Source organism: Lepisosteus platostomus, chromosome 2 (genome assembly GCF_059453375.1).
Source record: "Lepisosteus platostomus isolate fLepPlt1 chromosome 2, fLepPlt1.hap1, whole genome shotgun sequence".
Classification (NCBI taxonomy): domain Eukaryota; kingdom Metazoa; phylum Chordata; class Actinopteri; order Semionotiformes; family Lepisosteidae; genus Lepisosteus; species Lepisosteus platostomus.
The window spans coordinates 12982358-13003969 of NC_142612.1; the positions used below are offsets into that span (position 1 = coordinate 12982358).

The 21612-nt window shown below is 42.5% G+C and overlaps 1 protein-coding gene across 3 annotated transcripts in view; it reads right to left on the reverse strand.

Moving 5' to 3' along the window:
- Window positions 1-21612, reverse strand: part of LOC148675953 (uncharacterized) — a 149542-nt gene that overhangs the window by 37272 nt on the left and 90658 nt on the right. For all 3 annotated transcript variants that reach the window (XM_088598864.1, XM_088598878.1, XM_088598871.1), the window contains 2 exons: window positions 18587-18665; window positions 5155-5202 (listed from right to left, as the gene is read on the reverse strand). In XM_088598864.1, coding sequence (XP_088454990.1) covers window positions 5155-5202; window positions 18587-18665 — 127 coding nt within the window. The remainder of the gene's footprint in view (window positions 1-5154; window positions 5203-18586; window positions 18666-21612) is intronic.

Consider the following 21612-nt stretch of genomic DNA (forward strand, 5'->3'; position numbering starts at 1 on the left):
GACTTATTTCTCTTAGAATCAGATGGAGTTTTTAAACGATAATCACCAGCAAGATAAAAAATGATGCTTTTTTTACTCCTTACTGATTGCCAGTTAAGAATTCCACACCTTATTCAGTATAGTGTGGGATGTCGCCACAAGATCTTAACACTCTGCTCAGCTCTGACAAGCACACTGGCATCTCTAAAATCCACAGGAAGACAGTACCTTGATTTTCTGTCTCAGTCTAGACACGCAGCGCCTCCCTAAAGCTTACTGCGCACAGGCACATACAAAAGGGCATATCTTTCAGCAAGAGCAATTCCAGGCAGTGCTCCTACAGTCCAGCAAAAAACATGACATGTTCTTTCAAACTACCACCCTGTTTCCATCTTGACAACTTTACCAGGCAAGCAGAGGATTTGTAAAATCCTAGACAGTGTGCTGCACTGCAAGACATGTCCCTCCTAAGTACAAGTGCCCTGGCAGGAAGGTAAAAGGTGCATTTTAAGTCAAACAACTGCATGTGGAATGAACAATACATATTAACACAGGGGTAACAAAAGAAACACAACCATTATCTGCCTGACAAAGACTTGTTACCTGCACGGTATCAAATGGAGCCATGTTCCAATGCTGACAGCCGGTGTCAAGCCTGTAGAATTTAATTTCTGTGAGACACTAGCCAACAAGCCATTAACAGACAGCTGTACGCTCTGTGAGATTGGTTCCTTTTGCATGACTAGGGCAGCACAATAAAAAAAAGAAGAGTTTCAGCACTGACTCAAAAAGCTTTGTCGTAAAGGTTTCATTTGATCCTCGATTTGGGAATTTGCAGGCTTAGAAGCTCGCTCTACTGATCGGAGGAGAGAAAAGGGAGTATTTTGTATTTTGATCTGCAAAGCGCCACTTAATTTCTTCATTACCAATGTTGTCTGCAGCTCCAATATGGTGTGCAATAATTACATTTACCACTTAGGGGCAGCATTAACATAAACTTTGTAACCAATTGGAAATGCAGCCAAACCACCAAAGCACTTTGACATGCAATTAGACAACCCTGCTGCCCTCTGCACTGCCTGTGAAGATTGTATTAAGCACGATGAAAGCAATGAAACACTCGAACACGCACCACGGGAACTCAGCGGACCATCCCTCTGTTAGTGCAGACAAGGACATCCCACTTTGGGACCAAACCAATTTGTGTTTTTAAGGAATGCGAAAATGGGATTCTTCTAACGAGGGTCCAGCCCACACATATTTCCATTGCTGAACAGCTGCTACTGGGAGAGTATGATTCCAAACTACAACACAGGAAGGAGAATTCAACTATATTTTCTGTGTCTCAATGATTTTATCAGTCTTCAAAATGATGCACTAGGAATGTCTGTCGTCCTTCACCTCTTCTTAAAGCAACCCTAGGCGGTGTCATCCAGGACATCAACTGAAAACATGACCATCCAAACGAATGAGAAAAATTCCACTCCAGATGTTTTTGCTGCAGTTCTAAATGGTGCTGACCTCTATCACAGATGCGAGCCGGGCTTTGTTCCTTGGGGCTGGGAGAATCGGAAGAAACGTCGGGGGTACGTTTAGTCATGTTTAATGCCACTACAAGAAAATGAAAGCTAAAGCCTGGATGACAAAACTCCCGGAAGGAAAGACAAAGGATGCACCGTGCATTTCAGGAACGCCCAGCTGGGTAAGAGAAATGGCCAGGCTGCAAATACAAAATACCAGGGGAACTATCGGAATTCAGCTCAGCCAGGCAGAACCTGCACACTCTGCACACAAGCAGGCAATTAGAGTCCCACCCTGAGTGCTGAGCAGGGGAGCTGTGAGTGGGCTACAGTCAAATTAAAGTCCCTCATTATTCAAATAAACACAGAGCGAGGAGCTGCGCTTCGCTCATCTCTTGCAGAGCAGCAGACTGCCTCTCACCTCCCTGCCTGCCTCTATACAGTGCCCTCCAATTACAGCCTTTTCCCCTGCTAGTCTCATTACCAGCTTAATTCCTGGAATGTATTGTGTCCTGCGTACAGCCCGATATTCTCTGCTTGTATTCTTTTTATTCTAATTAGTGAGCGATCAATAAAGCAATTGATTTTGCAATACGTGAGACATAGGTCTACCAGCAGTGACATGGCACTACAGTTAACAAGGGCCTTGTTTTTACTGGGCATATGTGGGGGAAAGAAAGGGAGTCCGAAACTCCAGACCAGGAAGGAGCGTGTGATTTTTACTTACTCCCTTAGCTTCCCTACCTGCAAGACCCAACAACTAATGGCAAATTCTTCATTATCGAAGATAAAATGCATACAGTTCTGAAAAATGCAAACATTTGATCTTATCGCCTTTAATGCTTAATAGCTGGATGAGATCCTTGGATCAATAATAGTTTGGTACTAGCTACCAAACAGGCTGGGTGGGCCAAACGCCCTCCTCTTACTTATAACCAATCTTATGTTCTTAAGTGCCGATTCTGCATACTGCATGGAGCCAGATCATTTAATATGGCTGACATACCTCAGACAAATGCTTCTGCAGCACTTACTTATGTTACATTAATACTCATGCAAACTGAACAACATCCGCTGTTTCTCTTACCTATTCCACATCTGATATTCATCCCCCCATGACACCAGCTCATCCTGTTCTTTACTTTATTACACCTAGCTGCCTGTCACTCCTGCCCTCTGTATTGATCAGCATTTCCAGGGAATATTCTTGTCACTGAAGAGCACCGTGGCTAGGGGGTGGCGTTCAAACTGCCTTGGAAAAACACTTTCGTAAAAAGCGCTCATCAGGGGTCTCCTGTTTCCACGAGAGAAATCAGTGCTGAATCTTTCAGCAGCTCTGCTTTCAGTATCTTTAGGGAGAGTTCTAAGAGGCCGGGGGTAGGGAGTGAAACTGCACCATTCCTAAGGAGATGGAATTTTATTTTGGTCTCGGTGGCTGTTAGTTAGACAAAATCAGCCCAGGTTCAATCTTAAAAACCAGAGGCAAAATGGACAACATGACCGGTCTTTTACTTTGTACCAGCCTACCTCCCTCTTCCACATACTTGCCTGTCTCAAGGTCTTGATGGGGTTAAGCTTTCTCATATCTCTCCCTTAGAAATAAAAGGTCACCCCCTCTGTCAACATTAATATAAAGTACCCTCATGGCACAATGCTGGCTGATGAATATCTGCGAGGTTCAGCCTTTTCAAAAAGGCTCTGTGATATCAAAGAACGAAGGGTGGAGGCAGAGCTCACAAACAGTGGCACGCACCTGTTCCCTTCAAAGGCGCCGTCAGCCTGCGGACACACGGCAGCTGTTCCTCAGAACACATGAAAAGCGGATGGCTGTCGACACACATCAAACGCTCAGGCCTCTCCGGCGCTGAACTCCAACTCAGTCTGTGTTACGAGGACTGCTACGTACAGTAGATGGATGCGGTGCAAAATGGAGCAGCGATTACTTTTAAACTACCCTTGCTGAGAAACGTACACAGCATCAGCCCGCTACCGCCTTCTTTAACAGCTTAAGTGCCTGAGCGCGCGCTAAAATGCCAACAGACGGTTCCCTGGAACGCTCTGTTGCTTTCCTGCCTGGGTTTCCCGACAGACGTGGCCGACACCTTGATCAAGCCAACCACCTGGGTCAAGTGTTTCAGCCTTCTGCAATCCCCTGCTGGGCCCACCTCTGCACTGCACAAGTATTCAACTTGAGCACCTGCAGACGAGGGAACGCTCAGGCTTGCTGCCAGTGTCCTGGACAGTGCGGTATATAACCATTCTCCAAAAACTCAACTTGTTCCCCCATAAAAAAAATGTATCCTCAATAATTTCTAGAAAAATATCCAGGAACACGTGCTACTTATGCATAGGTGGAGTGCTCGTGAATAAGGAATCTTTATATCTATCAAACTACAGGATTAATTGTGAAAAATGCCACTAAAATTCAGCAGCAACTGTGCTACTGTGGCTCCCCGTCTTTTAATGATGATACAGAACATTTGGGAGGAATACTTATTTTTTTCCTCACACTTTGTGAATGTCAAGATGTATATATCATTTTTATGTGGTTTTAGTGTCAATATATTTCATTCTTCAATCAAAAGGGACTGGTTGCGCGTACCTGCAGTACGTGTTGCCTTTTGGCAGAATTCTGTCCAGTTGTAAAAACAAGAACAGAGTGCTTCGAGGGGCACTTGTGTTTGACACAGCTATGTCCTAGAAATTCTAAAATTGCACAATCTTGTGTTTGTGTCACATGTGCAAATGCCCAGGAGTGTACAAGTCAATTAGCAAATATAAACTGTCTTTAAAAACTTCAAGAAATAGAGAAACATCAGCCAAGCTTAGGAAATACATTCTCAGATTTGTGCAGCTGGAGAACCACGCTGAAGGTTAATGGCACGGTGACCTTTTATCTACGGTGTCTCCTCTTCAATGGTGTTAAGAGCAAGGGGCTCCCACAGTGTGACTATTAAAAGACAATTACTCTTTCATGCTGTCTGCTGCTGCTGACTGCTGGCCTTGCCCACAACCAACACAGGCTACAGTATTATCTTTAAACAGGAATTTCACAGAGCACAAAAATCAACTGGAGCTTCCCTGCTACTGGTTATAATAAGGTCTCCAAAATTAGTGACTTATCAGAAGTTCACTGGTAAACTGACAGACTAGTTTAACAAGGACTTACGGATTGTATTTGCACGCACTGATTGCTAATCTCTCAACAACTGGTCTGGATGCTGATGGAAGCCTCCTCTTCCCTTTGTTTCCTGTACTAGTACAGGCATCCTCGGCATCTACCATATCTATGCCCATAATTAGTACATACACCCACATACCTCCAGTCCACCTTTCCTCAGCCAGACAGGTGAATATATACAAATAATCCACATGACAGATACACAATCAGATGAGAGAGTAACACAGATCAGCTAAATTGCTCTTACTGCATTGTGATTAAAAAATGTCATGACTCTAATTAGAAAATGTCTTTTCTTATTATAAAGGAAAGGGGCGGGACAGGATTTGGCCTTTCTGAGAATGCACTGGAAGTCTGGCACAGAGATGGAGATATGAAAATGAGCAATATACCGCTCTCTTAGCCCTGAAAACCCACTGCCTTGAGGCTAATTGCTAGACAGGCTCCTGGTAAGTAATGGAAAAGATGACTTACCTTCCATCTCTCTCTCTCTGGGTTGAATGTTCCAGACCAGGACTGCACCTAAGAAATAGAGAACAATAAGTTCTAAAAAACGTTCAAAGATTTAACTGCTTTAAAGCCGCAGTCTTCCATTAAAAACTGCGTTTTAAAAATATAGGCGATCGAGGTAACATATGATGTAAAAATGTTGCTATTTAAGCATTTTAAAGCCAAGCAGAAAATAATTAGTGTAAAAAGAATCTATTATTCACATTTTACTTCTTAATGTCTTCCTACAAGGAGCAGTGGAGCGACTAGCACTGCTGCCCTGTAGCCCTGGGTTCAATTCTGCATCTGGGGTGCTGTCTGTGTGGAGTTTGTATGTTCTCCTCGGTCGCATGGGTTTGCTCCAGGTGCTCCAGTTTCTCCTACAGCCAAAAGACATAATTGGCTCCTGGGGAAACTGTTCCTGGTGTGAGTGTGTGCATGTTTGTGTGTGTGTCACGCGATGGACTGACGTCCCGTGTCCGTGCCTTGTGCCTGTTGTTTGCTGGGGTAGACTCCACCTCCCCCAAGACCCTGTATTGGATATAGTGGTTACAAAATGGATGGAAGGAAGTCTTCTTTAAGAATATCTTCTTTGTGTTCTGTGTGAAGGTTTAGTCTCTCCTTGTAATGTTTAACAGAGTTCTGGAATAAAACACAGCCTCTGAAGAGGCTTCTGAGAAAGTGTGCAGTGTAAGCAAATGTTGGTTTCATAATGCTGTTGAATCACTGGGGCAGCATTATAAGCTCCACTCCTCGCGATGCTGCTAAACTCTTCACACATTTTAATCGAAGATCAAAGGGAAAAGTTCCTACAGGCTATTTGTGGCAAAGCAGGATGGCAAATAGTGCAAGAAAAAGGAAATCTGTGTGGAAAATGACACGGTAAATGAAAATGTAATAAGGACTGAAACAGCAAAACACATAGTTTTTTAATTTCCTCCTACAGATGTACCTCAGTTCCAAACATATGGAGCTTTTTCACGCACTACTCCCACCACGCAATCATAAGCCCTTAGAATACCAAATTCTAATTTTCGCTTCATTTTTTTCTCAAGGGGCAGTTCTTATTAAAATAAAAATTTCCTAATCAATGCCAACTGAAAGAGTTAACAGCCAAGACTTGATAGAAAAACCAACCAGAAAGGAGCATTATTCCAGACGCCGAGAGAAGCACTGTGTGTAGTGTCTTGACTTCCCGTGGATACAAATCATGAGGGAAATGATATACACAATGTTTCAAAATGTTTAAATAGGAGATCTGTTATGAGCTGTAGAAGAGTTAATATTGTTCACACTGTCAAAACTGCTAGAGACAATATAAGTGAAAAATCTGAACTTTTTACTTCGAAACTGATTTCAACCAAAAATGATTTGCCGACAGACCATGTTTATGTCCAGTTTTGTAAGAAACCTCCGATATACAAGGTAAGAATACCTTACTGCACAAACCGCTGTCTAGGGCACTGAATTACAGAAAAATCACGGTTGAATACACAAATGGACTGCAGTGTTACAGAGCATCTTTGTGTTTTTTCGATGGCAAGACCTTATCCTGCTGTCCACGCAAAGACGCAGCCTTCAGACAGGTTCGGATTTCTCCAAGGAAGGAGAAAGAAAAAAGGAAAAAAAAAGGCCAGGCCTCCAGATTTTAATTGCCTCTGCACACAGGTCAATATTAGCTGTCAAATTAGATCAGGTCTCAGAATGTAGGACCTTGTGGTCAAATGAGCAGTGAAAGTTCGATTCCCATTTGAAAGCGTGCCTAACTGACGCTGCAGTATGTTAATTTAATGAGTTCTGAAGCGCTATTAAAAAGCAGGTACTCTACAGAGCAAATTAATTTAATTACATTATTTGTATTCAGCGGGAACTGCTGGAGCTGGCACTGACTCTGCACAACAGGCAGCCTCTGCAGAGACATCATGCCCGGGCAGTAATAAAAGGAGAGATGAAACTGGTTCTCTAATTCCAGTTCAACAAGACGCTGACCTCAAGAGAGCCTATACCGTACCAACTCCTCCGTGCCGACTGCACACCGGCTCAAGAACACGGGTGGAAACCCACTCGTCAAAGGGCTCGGATCTTCCCAGCCCCCGGCGCTCATTTCGCCGGAGGATTAGTACAAATGATAATTGGACAGCCACAGCACTGCGTTCCCTGTTAACGGAAGCTGTTAATTTATGCAATCATCGCGCGTGCCAAGTCGAAACTGGTTAACTGATGAAACCATCGACATTTCCTCACGCTGCCGGAAAACCCTTTAATCCTCAATGGGCTTCCACACTGCAGTATAGTGGCTCCCACTATTCTGGCTGTACAACGGGGAAGAGGCAGGGCCGGGCCATGGCGGAGGATTAACTAGGAAGCCCGGTCCATTGTTCCCTCTGTGAGCCTTGAAAGGAAAAAGCGACACTGAAGGAGAACTGAAGTTTAACACGGGGGTCGGACTTCGGCGAAGGGAGATAAGGAGAGGGAGGGGCAAGGGGAGGCAGGAGGCCTCTGTTGGGACAGGTAATGCGGTGCTCAATGGGCTTTCTTGTCTTTTTTTGTACTGCTGGGATCAAAGACTACACAGGGAAAAAAAAAAGAGAGCTGCTGGAGATGAAGCATTACGACCTCTTTGGTTGTTTTTTTTTTTCCCCTCACTGGCAGACCTGGAACTAAAAGCTTTGAGAAATGAGGTTAAACTCCAGCCATTCTCTGTCACAAAAAAAGGTAAAGCACCAAACAATGAGGTCTGCAACACTGCTGTGTTCGCTGTTCCCTGCAATCACAGACCACAAACGTCGCTGAAGAAAGTGCACTGAAGGTCTGGCAGCACTGTGCTGACACTTGACCAAACAACCAAAACCTTGAACGTGTCAAAGACATCTCTGCAGTAGCACAGAAAAGAAGCATTTTTGTGTCGAGTTCCTTCAACTACAGTTTACTTCAGACGTTTTTCCACCTAACCTAGAGTATCAGCTGGAAGTGTATCCTAAGACTGCAGACTGCTGCGTATGAAATATCTGAAATCAAATATGATTTTTTTGCAATAAACACCTTAGAAAGATGAGCAGAACAAAGAGAAAGTTCCACCGCACTTCAACAGGTATTCCAGTGTCTGCAAGGTCCTCTCACTTTGAACTACATTTTTTTTTTAAAAGCAAGCCTGGTCATCTAGACTTGAATGTCACATTTATTTTTTAAAAGACGGGTAGCCAGACAAACACTACTGACAAAGGAGAACAATGTCTGCTGGCGCCTCTCTTTTTCTGCGGGCTGAGATTCGGAGAGCCAGTTCCCAGAGGGTCAGAGTTGAGATACACACACACACACACACACACACGAACACAGGCGGGGGACAGCTGCGCCACTTTCCATCCGCTGCCTGCCCTGGTTCGAAATGCCCTTCTGCCTTTCTGCTTCAGAGACAGCATTCTTGGAGAGCTCAGCTACCTTACAAAATGTTCTTTCTTTTCTGTGCAGAATGTTGTTCCTGGACATTATTAACACTGAGGCTATTTCACTCCTTCAAGAGTAAGGCCTTCCAACTGTGCACAGCTAATTAGGGCTGCCTGCAGTGCTCTGAGGTTCATTAGTCATGTGCAGTGTGCTGTGCTGAACAACCACTGTCTGCAAAGGGCACAGATTTCCTTTTTTCTTCTTTCTGTGAATTGTACTTCAGGAAGACTGTTTTTTCACTCAACAGAGTATAAAACATACTAACTGATATGATAAAAGACTGCACGAGATGTAAGGCAATCATCATCTTTTTTTTAACATTTCAGATTAATGCTATCAAGTTGAACGAATCTTTAACACCTTCATCCTTGATGCACATTTTCACAATGTTTTCTATAACAAATATAGAAACATTTTTCTGGTCAGATTACGTTTTCATTGCCAATAGTTTGATTTGAATAAATTCTAGAAATTAAGTAATTTTATTAATCAGGGAAGCGATAACAATACACTAAAAACATTTTTATGATAGCAAACGATTGGCTTTAAATTGCAATTATTTATCTGTAATTATAATGTCTAAATTAGCCTTCTGAAATTTACAAAAAATAAAAAATGTTGTCAGGAAGGCACAAAGCAATACACTTACTTTTATTTCTACAGCTACTTATCTTTTAATCCACTGGAAAGAGCAAGATAAATCTGTAACAAGAGCAAAGTTTAGACCGCATTACATTAGATTAGTAGCAGGAAACAATTTAATAGGACAGGGCTCTGCTCTCAGATAATTACCATGACATAAAAATATAACATACAACAACATGTCAAGACCATCTGTGACTGCAAGCATGGTTTGGAAAATCATATCAGGAATGTGTGAATGTGGTGTGGAAAGATCAGACAGTTATATCTAGAGGTGCTCATTTTAATATGGCAAGGACCAGCATCAGTAAATAATCATTCATTAATTAAAGGCTAAGGGAAGGATTTTCAAAAGGTAGTGTCAATGTTAATTAACAATCTTTTGCATCGATTCTGGCATTCTCAATAGGTTGCTGCGTGTACTTCCTTATTAAAAAATCATGCTAATCTGATTAATGAATTTATTTTGATGGATGAATATATTAACGATTGGTAGAAGCTCTGGACTTTTTGCCATGTCTGCGTGGGAATTTGAAAAAAGATATATCTGTGTTATCCTTGCTTTTTAGGAGTTCATGTGCTCCTGGATGAAGATGGTTTGAATTAATGTATAGTATGCACATACCGCTGGTCTTGAATGTGCACACTGTGGACTAGTTTAAGAGAAAACAAATATTTTTTGGGGAAGCCTCAAATGAAGACGCAATGGATTTTTTTATGGATAAAGAACTTCAGAAAAATAAACCATGGTGGACATCAGCCAGAGAGCGTGCAAAGGACTGTGCATATTATTTTGGATTTACCAGATGACAGTGTGCAGTCTGGATAGGTCAGCTATTGCCAGCCTTGGTTAAATGCTACAGAAACATCTTGGATCTAATCCACAAAGGTGTAGAAGAGCTCTGCAAATGAATAAGTCCTTTTGTGTCATATCGGAGAATCATGGCTGACTTGATGGGTCTCTACTGCCTTCTAACAGGTTATAGTTGCATAGATACGAAGAGCAAACCTTTCTTACATTATACCTTCCTCATAGCCTTAACTTTGCAGAGACTGTGCATTATGTAGTGTTGATTAATGAACCATTAAGTCATGGCCAGCGAGGTAACCACCAGGCCTGTGACCCCCAGAGGTTTCTTGATTTGGAAGCTTGTTTTTTTTTTCTCTCCTCAGTTCCCACATGGTCAACTGTTGCTGTACGATATCTATAATTATAGAACTCTGTAAAGGGCCTAAGTGGAAAACTGTTGCAAAGGGAGTTATAGCAAATAAAAGGGTGATCGATATCTATTCACCTCACAGGAGGAGCAACAACAAATCTGAAGGTAGTTTTAAGTTCTGCCTTGATCCAGATTCCATTCTGTAAACACATTGAGGATTCATCATGCTTCATGCAACATGTAGATTATGTGCACAATTCCCAATTCTTCATGCTTGATTCAATGGTTTATAGCATATGTGCAAATAGCATATAAGTAATGTTGAAATAATACCAAGACAGTTCAATATGTGAATGTAGTAGGTTTAAAGAAGTGGAGATATCTTGCTTAATTCTATATACAGTATGTTATGAATGAACTGTATTCCCTTAATTTAATCCACAGCCTTGAGGAACATGAGTTGTATTGTGATTATACTGAACCTTTGTAAATACACCACTATTACCTGAACTGCAGATCCTTACATTGTGACGTTTCCTATAGATTTTGTTTATTATGTAAAGATTATGAAGCATAAATACAATTCAATGTTTCTGCATTTTCAGATTCAGTTAATCAACATGGATAATGCCGTCTGCATTACTAATTAATGATTATTAACAAACAAAACAACAATGAAAGTGCATAAAGAGGTGACAATAGATTTGGTGTGTTTTATCGTTATCTGAGGAAGTCTGCTGAATTATGTTCTCCGGTAACAAGTTCCTGTTACAAATATTCGAAAAAAAGCTGACATAAGTGCCAGATGACAATCCTGCATTGTTTTCTGTACAATGTGGACGGTAACGACCTCAACGAGTCATTCTGAAAGTATATTCTAACTCCGGTGATTCCCCGGTAGCGGGTGATTTGCACACCCTCTACAATGGCAAGATTTAAAAAAATACCAGTCTTCAGTGTTTACTTGAAGAGTTATGCGGTTTCTTTTTCATCGGCAAAATACCTATATTCGTGATGTTATTCAGAGATGTCTCACTAAACGCTCGCAGAGTTAAAAGTATACGCAATGTGCAGAATGCTTCTCGGTAGTTCTGAAACGGTTAGAGAAACCAAACCCAACGACCAGGGCAGATGTTGAACTGTTCTCTCACTCTTATCATCTATCAATTTTCAAGCACCGCTTGGTCCACCACAGGGTCGCAGACAATACGCGTATATCAGGATGCCCTCTGGCCGGGACGCCTGCCTTTCAACAAGGCCACAGCCAGATCTGTAGTCAAAAAGCCACTTCTAAAATCTCCCACCAATTTTCAGCAGTTCACATATGCCGCTGCATTCGCGCTAAACCACGTACGCAAGGGTAAATGATTAGAAACATCGGTCCGGTGAAATATGAAGGAAAAAAAAATCGTTCAAATCACATGACGCTATTTGTGTGACAGGCAGGAGCCCAGGTCTGGAAAGGGAAAGCGGCTCCCTGCCTGCTGCCACAGAGCACAGCGCGCAGAGCACGGAGCAAGAGCCTTTCGCCCTCGCAGCCCCGCTCTGCGCCCGCGGAGGCCCAGCCCGGCTCGCTCCCGCCGCGGGGAGATGTCAGCGGCAGAGCCGCCAGCAGCAGCAGCAGCAGCAGCCGCCGCCGCCCGGTGGGGAAATGAAAACCCCACAGCGCTCTCCGGCGGCTCCCCACGCGGCTTTTCAAGAAAAGCATCAATTTGTCAGCGCATGTGAAGAGGGCTGACTCAGCGGGAGGCAGGGTTTATGTAACCCACAGCAATCTATTATTACAAAAAGGGCTTTCAGAAACTCCAGAGAGCAGAGGCGCAGCTGGGGAGATTGATTGTACAGGCAGCGGAAACCCTTCAAGAGAGACTGCTTCCATTAAGGGCCGCCGCTGTCCACCAATTAGACCCCCAAAAAAAAGAAAAGGGGGGAAAAAAAGAAAATCGTTGCTCAGCAGCGGTCGGTGCCAGAGCGCTGGCGAATTACAGCTCACCAATTAAGCCAGGAGCCAGTAACTTCGCTGTAGCAGCAGCAAATATGGCTCTCTCCTGACAGCGAGACAGCAGGCTTAACAGCTCCCTCAGCAAACGTTAGCAGCCTCTGAAGCGCTACACTGCACCACGCTTTTTAACACTCGCACTTTGTTCCCCTTCAGACTAAGGTTCTCCTCTTTAGCGCAGGACACTACAATTCGTCTTCTAGCGCCGTGCACGAAAACCACGTCCGAAACAAAAACACGTTTTACTCGCTAAAGAGACGTGCTCAACGGTTTAAATCTCACCTGCTAATAACTGTATAACAACAGTGAAAACACAGGTCATAGGTAATGCAATGGCATTGCTGAATACACTCTTCAAAGGCAGCGCTGTTACGAACCCTTCCAAGACGTTCGTGTAGGGAGAGGGTCAGTGGACGTTGTCTTCAGAGGAAAGGGTAAATGGTAATCCTGCCCTTAGTTGAAGAGTAGTGGCTTCTGCAGGTGTGGCTCTAGCTCAACAGCAGAAATTATATTTTTTCTTTCTACTTTTCAGCGTTGGTGGATTAACCTTTACTCATTCCTTCATGAAATAATTATATTTTACAGCTCAAACGCCAAGCCAATGAATCACAAGGCTTGACAGTTTGGGTGTATTACATTTTGTGCTGTAAAAGGTGCATTCGGTCGCCCTCACTGCTGCCTGGGTGTGGAAGAAGTGAAATTCACCTCCCCTCCCAGCCTGTGGACTGGACGGCCTTTATTTTAATCATTATCATCTTTTGGCTAAATCCTAGCAATGAAAGGAACGCCAAGTAAGGCACTGTATAGAATGCGCTTTGTTAGGTCTTATTAATCCAGGTTGAAAACGTATTTCTCCTGGCTATGCGCTCCAAGGTTTAAAGATGGTCAAAGAACACGAAAGTGTCTATGTTTCTATTCCAGCAAAACAAAAGACCACGAGAGACGAGGGAGCATGTAAATGACCCCACACACTAACGGAAACAAAAGAGAACAATCTCTCAAGTCTTCAGCCTTGCTAGGGTTACCATGGTGCAAACAGTAATCGTGCCCTAGAGCCACGCTGTTAAGAATTAAATTCCGTGCAGGGAGAAATTTGGCCTTTGTGGTGTCAGGTTCAGTTCAAGGCAGGAACTACAACATGCCCGTCTGCTCGCCCGCCCAGCACAAATCTGCTTCCCGCAGCTCAGCCACGAGCCTAAACGGCACCTTTCCCTTTACAAACTGGCCGGGACCTGGACGCACAAAAGCCTGCCATGGACACATCAAAAGATATTCGATCTAGAGGAAGACTCCCCTTTTTTTTTGATGCTTCAAAAATTCTTTCATGTGCGGCAGGCTGTATCTTTACAGAGATAAGGGATGAGCTCTTCATAAATATCATATTTATTCCCTGAGTACCACAGGAGCACATAATTCAGAAGGCAGAGCAGTGAATGAGTTATGAGGCTCTGACTGCACAAATGGAAAGAGTCTGGTTAATCAACACAGACCATCAATCTATTCTGTTTATTCCACCCTTTACAGCACACTCTAGCTCTAAACTGGGAGATGAGTTACATGCCACTCAGTTATGGGGTTCTGGATTATTTTCAGTTCTCTCCAGCATTCTGGGAATTACATTAATTACACAAACAACATCCTGTGTGAAGAATGCGTATAACAAATGATGTCATGGGGTAAGCAGCTCTACCCCTTGTTATGCTTAGGACCATAAACCAGAGTGCAGGCGCTTCACTGATAAAATGTCTTTATAAATCTGATGTGTTAAAAGTGCAACCCCCCTTTTTTTCGGAAGGTTACACAACCGGGTTAGGTGTGTTTGTTGCCTGTTCATGCCACTAATTCATTAAAAAATATTTTGTAGTGCTGAACAGAAAATTGCACCTTACTTTAATTATACCTTTGTGATCACAATGCTTTGGAATTCAGCAGTAAGGTATGATCCAGACTGCATCAAAAGAATATGGAAAGCTGGTTCTCCATTTTCCTCCACTGTCACTTGAATTGGAATTGGAAACACTGTAGAAAAAACCCAACTAAATGCCAATATGGTACCGGACCATAAATTAAATGGAAATATTTGAATAATACAGTATAGGGTGGTGCGGTGTTGCTGTGGTTAGCATCGCCGCCTTTCAGAGCTGGGGTCCTGGGTTCAAGTTCCAGACTGGGGGCGCTATGTGCATGGAGTTTAAATGTTCTCCTCATGTTTGTGTGGGTTTCCTCCAGGTGCTCCAGTTTTCCTCCCACAGATCAAAGACATACTAGTTGGTTAATTGGCTTCTGAGAAGACTGGCCCTGGTGTGAGTGTGTGAGTTTATGTCTGTGAGCGCCCTGTGATGGACTGGCGTCCCATCCAGGGTGCATCCTGCTTTGTGCCTGTTGCTTGCTGGGATAGGTTCTGGCTCCCCTGCAACATTGTATTGCATAAAGCAGTTAGAAAATGGATGGACGAATATTAATAATAGTGTATAGAATGCAGAATATGGAATTACAGGTACAATATGCCACTTAGACAGGTGTAGTGGATCCTCTTGCAATTTTTTCATTCTATAGAAATGTATTCATCCTTATTACTATATCATGGCAGAATAAAACGTCCTGAGTCATATATATATACACATAAATAGGGTACCACATCTAGTACAACAGTCTAGATGGGTGCCCTGTGTGAAATATTTGAAAAAGTGCTCATTTTATTCTTCCAGGGCATGGAAGAACAGATGCTAAATTCAACTGATAAAAGATGGCAAAATGAAAGTTGGAACAATCTGCAATCTTCTCTAAAGAAATACTTTTGACAAGGTAAGTCTCTCACATTACACAGCTGAGGAGCAATTTTAAAACTACTTTGCTCAATTAGGAACAGATTTACTGTGCTTTACAGTCTGATGCAGACTAGAACTCTCTGGACAGCAACAGCTTTTATCTGTCACAATACAGAGTGTAAGAAGAGCAAGACAAAAAAAAGCAGTCTCAATCAGACAAAAAGATCTTGACAAATATGAGGTATTTGAGGGCGAGACCTAAGGCCCCGAGACAAAAGTTGAAGAAAACCTGTCTTTCAGCTCCGCAACCTCTCTGACTACATTCCACAAAGAAACTAGTTAATACAGTATCTATGAGCACTTCCAGTGAAATGTTCTTTCCTTCTCCTTATGTAATCCTGTCGGTATTCCCTGGGTACAGTAAATACCCACTATAATTTTAATTTAATGCGTATTTAATATTTCATCTTTTATAGCAAGCCACATGACAATGCACAAATATCAAGGCGCCGTTAACTCTTGCTGTGCACAAAGATCATACCGGAACAAAAGTCAATATTAATTAGACAGTAAGAACTGACGGGGAGAGGGTTAGTGGCGGCTGCTATTGTTCACCAGTCTCATGTGCAGAAGTCCTGAGCACACTCAAAACCCAACAGGCAGCAAGATGCTTTACTTCTTCCTAACAGTCGGGTTTTATTGGTAACGAACAGTTCTTTCCGGGCCCTATGCGGACGACACGATCCAGAATAGTGAAGACACAAGGGGAAAAAATAGTCATGCAGGAAAAGGGTCTGGAGACGGGGGGCGTGTCCATGGAGTGCAGGTGTCCAGGGGAAGTGAGTCCAGGCGAACAATCCATGTATGAAATCCAAAAGAGTAAGCCGAGACAAAAGGGTAGAGTCCAAGGCCAGGGGATCCATCCAGGGAATTAAAACACGTAAAGTTAAAAGCATAACGGAGCCCGGGGTCTTGCTACGTCTGGCTCCGTTATGCTTTTAACTTTCCGTTCCTAGTTCCTGGTTCCCCTCGCCGGTTCCGACCCGGTTCGTGTTTTAATTCCCTGGATGGATCCCCTGGCCTTGGACTCTACCCCTTTTGTCTCGGATTACTCTTTTGGATTTCATACGGGCTTTCATGATGTGGAAATCAATGAGGAACCAGGAGTGAGGTCCGCGTCTGGCTTTTAAGGGGGAACGGGAATAGGGAACAGGTGCAGACAATGGGAAGGAAGAGGAAGGGCTGGAGCTCCCTTAAGAGGAGGGGTTAGCGATCGTGACAGTTTTTATTGGTAACCTAGAACCATCCGTTTCATAATGAATTGGAAGGAAAGTAGGTTTCTGATCAATTTAATCTGGCAAGTAATCTGTGAACTCAGGTGGTGAGTGCATGACACTGTTTCCATGTCAAAGTTACTGGATTCAGCAACTGGTTGACTTTGCCACCATGTGACTGGTCCATGTGACTCCTCAGTACCAGGACAAGCAGAAAAAGATGACCTTTTTCAGGTGTAAAGCCTTTCTTAATAAATATGTTTAGTCTAGGTCTCCTAAACATCCTTGCTATTGGATTGAGCCACGTCAAGGAAGCAGTAACATGTCTTGAGTATAAAAATTAGGTACTAAGTGGATGTCCGGTAAGGAGAAGAAGCTACCGTTGGCACATCCATGCTTACATTTTCACATGGTGTCTGGAGGAGGTTCTCGACAAACATGCACGCATGGATTCATTGTTTTAGCTTTTCTTCTGTCGTATTTTAAAATAGAAATAAAAAACTTGCCACCTAATTAAGTCATATTTTCTTTAAGCATTAGTTTTGGTGAATGTTTGAAATCAGGAAGGGGTCTCGTTCTACCATATTTACTTCCCTGGGAAAACGAAAGTCGACCATCATCACCATGGACAAAAATGTGACGGAGAAATAAAGCACCAAAGATGAAACACTTATACTGTTACTAGATTTCTCCTATTAAATCTGCTACAGAGGGGCCTCCATGTTTTTTTCCACTGCTATATAGGGAAATGCCATTTTTTAACTCTCTTTCCTCTACAAATAAAAATAATTATAAACGAGTAGGATCTGGACAGAGATGAAGCCCTATTCCCAAGCACTGCGGGGTAATCTAAGCCATCCATTTCTCCTTTAGTTTCTCCACAGGCTGTTCTCCTGAGACCTCGGCATCATCCTGTTTTTTTTTAAAGTATGCTGTGAATGTGCCACATCCTCCCTACTCAGTTTGAACTCCACTGGGGTGTCAAATCTTAAATGCTCAAGCTATCTGGAAACAGTCCAGATGCTTTTTTGGTTTCTCAGCTCCAGCAGGTTACAGGATGTCAAGCAGGATAGATCAGATCTTTGTAGAGCAGTTATCAGTGGTTTAGTGTTACTGCCGCATCGGGGAAGCCACAATCCAAGGTACGTTCACGGTCGTAGCAACGAGTAACTGGGTGCGACCAGATTCCAGCACACTGGTGCAGCAGAGTCTCGATCACATGGTGGAAATCACTGTAGCAAATTCCCTTCTCACACAAATGCACATACCAGACGCATTGAGCACCACCACCCTGAAATTCTTTCATTCATAAGGCCTACTGTAATCATATTTACTAAATCAGTTAGCCCCATGCTCTGAATAGCTTTTTTTTTTACTCTGGCATTCCCACTCTAGAGCCAGGTCTTGTCAGATCTCAGAAACTAACCAATTCGTACTGGGATGGGAGACCTCTAATTAATATTAATGTAGCTGCTGTGAGTAGTGTTGGTGAAGCAGGAGAGGTACTGTTCCCTCTGGACCAGAACTTCCAAACCAAAGGCCCAGTATGTTAGAAGGACAAGTACACTGTGATAGATGAGATTTGAATGAGATGTTAAGACAATATGCTGCCAACTACTGTAAGTCTTTAAAGATCGCACTGCACTGTCTGTAAGATTAGAAGGGTTATTCCCTGGATAGGCTGGCTAAATTCAACTGGTGACGTTTTTTTTCACTTCTCCACCTGATGTGCTGATGCCTAATGGCTGCTGCCCTTCAGTGGTGGATGAAGTGTGCTCCCTTTTATATGTTGAGTGCTCTGGGACTCTTTGTGATGAAAAACGCTACACAAATCCAAGGAATCATTAAGTGTCATTTTCCTCTGTCTTATGTGAAAGCTTTCGTTAGAAGCAAAAAATCAACAGCCGTCCTTCCAAATAGCAAGACATATTTTGCCATTTACCTTGGTACACACCTCTGATTTGGTATGCCTGTGTAGGTCACTGTGGTGCTTTTGCAGTTAATGTACATAGAACATGAAGGAGTCAGAAATCATCCATGGGCACACCTACATTTTTTAGAAGTGCCTTGTATCATACATACACTAATTTTCAATTTCACACTAATAATTGTATAATTTAGTCAGCTCACCCTTTTATTGGCCACATAGATGATGCGGACATTGCAGCACATCATCAGGAAGATGAGGGTGAACAAAGGGATATACCATCTGCAAGGAAACAGGCAAAAAGAAACATTGCAGAAGAATTGTATCATCAGCCAATAAACAAGGACAATGATTCCTACAATTGACCAAGCAAAAACATTTTGCACCTCTTAAGATAATGGGGAAAAAAGTAACTAAACTCTCATTCACATTTACAAAACATATCAGTGAACTGACTGCACTACACTGACAATTAACTGTATAGGAAACAAACTTCTATTGCACATAAAATGAACAAAAGTGTAAATGTAATTTGCAAAGCCTGATTTGTCTGGGGATGCAGAAGAATATAGAAGGTTTTCTTGTCTTTCACGTACACAGAAAAAGCAAAACTAGATGAACTCCTTCTGAACCTGTGGGAGTTTGAATTAACTCAAAGATCAACAGAGGAAAAAGCCATCAGACCAAACACTGCAACATCAACCGCTATCTATACTAAAGATACAGTATCTAGTCAGCATTCCTGCAGAGAAAGAGATGACTGTTCTGTGACAGTCCAAAACAGCGCAAAATGTACTGTGATGCATCCCAAACTACTACCAAGAACTGAGTTGTGGCCAATTCTAATTGCCTACAACGATAAGACATTCACAGACATTGCTTTGGTCACATCAGTAATAGCAGCTGAGGTTAAGCACATGTCAGAGTGAGTAACTGCAACTGTAATTAAGCAAAACGCTGGAAAGGACAACTAAACTTATGGCAGCCCTGTTTCATTTCAGAGCCAGGCATAAGAGGACTTCCTACGACTTGTGTGCCCTATAAGTACAGGGACTAGAGCAGAAAGTCTGGGCAACATGCCCTGCACTCTGACAAATGAAAGGCCTGTACAGACCAGCCCCACACTGCACTCTTTATTGAGTCTTAAGAGAGAGGGACACACCAGTGCACACACTCATAATATCCATAAACACTGGTACTCTTTAAGAAATATGAAATTCCTTTTTGCTGATGTTAACTCTCTGTAATGACGCTATGTAGTCAACTGTTCTAATTCCCCATCACACTTACAGCGCATATGTTATTTCTACCTGTACAATTTATTTCACATTCATCTTCATCTTGTCTCCTCCACATAACAATATACCTGCATGAGCAGGGTGTCAATCCATTTTCTAAAAGTCTTTAACTCAATATCAAAGTTTAAATTTATCATTCAGGAGGAAATAAGCAGAATATACCACTTATTTTTTTGTAATTCCCTTGCTCATTTCTTAGGAAAGCTACATGAACATGAGAAGAAAGAGATAGCTGAGCAGTTGTCCTGCATTTAAATTAAAAGGTTCAATTAAGGGATGCTCATTAGAAAAAATATTCAGAAAAAACTACAGGTTTCACAACTTGTGAAAAAAAAAAACAGTTGGTGAAAGCCGCTGATCACAACCTGAACACTACCTAAAAATAAAAATGACAAATCAGAAGGACCCTGCAGGAGGTTTGCAGAGCAGAATTTCTGCAGTATGAAAAGCAGTCAAGCCCCTGGAATAACTATTAAGAGAAGAAACAGCACACATTCCCTCAGCAGTCTCTTAATAACAAACAAGCCAGGTCCATGTCCACAGGTTCTTGTGTTTCACAGATAAGGCGGCAGCAGGTGAAATATTAGCCATAAAAATACACGAGCTCCACAGATCTCAGATAGCACCCTGTGTTTTGCCAACGAGTGTCTGCACAGGGTTTATTGCTGTCAGGCTGTTGTCTGGTCATGGCTTCTGTGATACTCCAACACTATCAGCTGGCTGGGAATGCGGTAAAGAGTAGTTATAAAACAAGCACACTGCACCAGGAGCAAGGACACAGATAAACTCCTAAAGTGCAGCGCTGATAACAAACTTGCTTCACATCAGCGGGAAGCACAAACTCACAAGACAAAGACCCTCTTCCAGTCATTAATACTGTGAACCTGAACAGGGCTTGCTCACTTACCTGAGCACTGAATTCTATTCCAGGACTGTACTACCTACTGTACAGTGAGTAAAATGGGGTTTCCTTGCACCATTGTCCCCTTTTCAGTTGAAAGGCTTTTCTTTAGAGTCAAACATAAAATGCAAATTAATTGAAACCTTAAGCCTCGCAACAAAACACAATACATTTAACACAAAATAAGCCTGTTTCTACCCTGAAAGTCCTGAGAAGTAGTTTTGGAGGAATGTAATAGACATGGCCTAATACAGACTCTGGAAAAAATGGAGAAACAGAAAGACGGGTCATTCAGAATGAATTAAACTGTACCTCTGTTCTAAACTTGAAAATAATTTTACAATCAGCTCACGTCATAGGCAGCGTGGTGGGGTGGTGGTGAGTGCTGCTATCTCTTGGGTTCTGGCCTGAAATCTGACTTGGACTGCCTTTTTGTTTGGAGTTTGCATGTTCTCTAACGGGGTACAAGGGTTTTCCCCTATACTCTAAACCCAGGCTGATATTCTATTATTGTCCCTCTTCTGTGTCCCCTGTGAAGGACTGGTGTCCTGTACAAGGTCTAGCCAGCTTTGCACAATATGCCTCTAGGCGTGGCCTTTGGCTCACTGGAAACTTGCTTTTGACTAAGTGGTTATTGAAAATGGATGGATGAAGGACTCTATCACAGGAACCTCCCATGGGCTCTGACTCTTAGGTGCATTATTTCTATTGCACGTTCCTCACTACTCACTCAAAGGGGATGACTGTGTATGACAAACCTATTTCGATAATACCGAATACATCTACATTAGTTACAAAGAATTACTGAGAATATGATGTGCAACAGTATCAGCAAGGTATGTGAAGAAAATAGCAACAACAAAAAAAGAAATTGAAAAGGAAGAAACAATCAAGAACACATGCTTAACTAGCCTGTAAAGTATAATAAATGCCTTCAAATTTTATTTCGTGAACCATTAATGTGTAGGGCAATAATGAGCAGGAGTTACAAAGTGCCTTCATTAGCATGATAATGATCTGTCATTTAGTC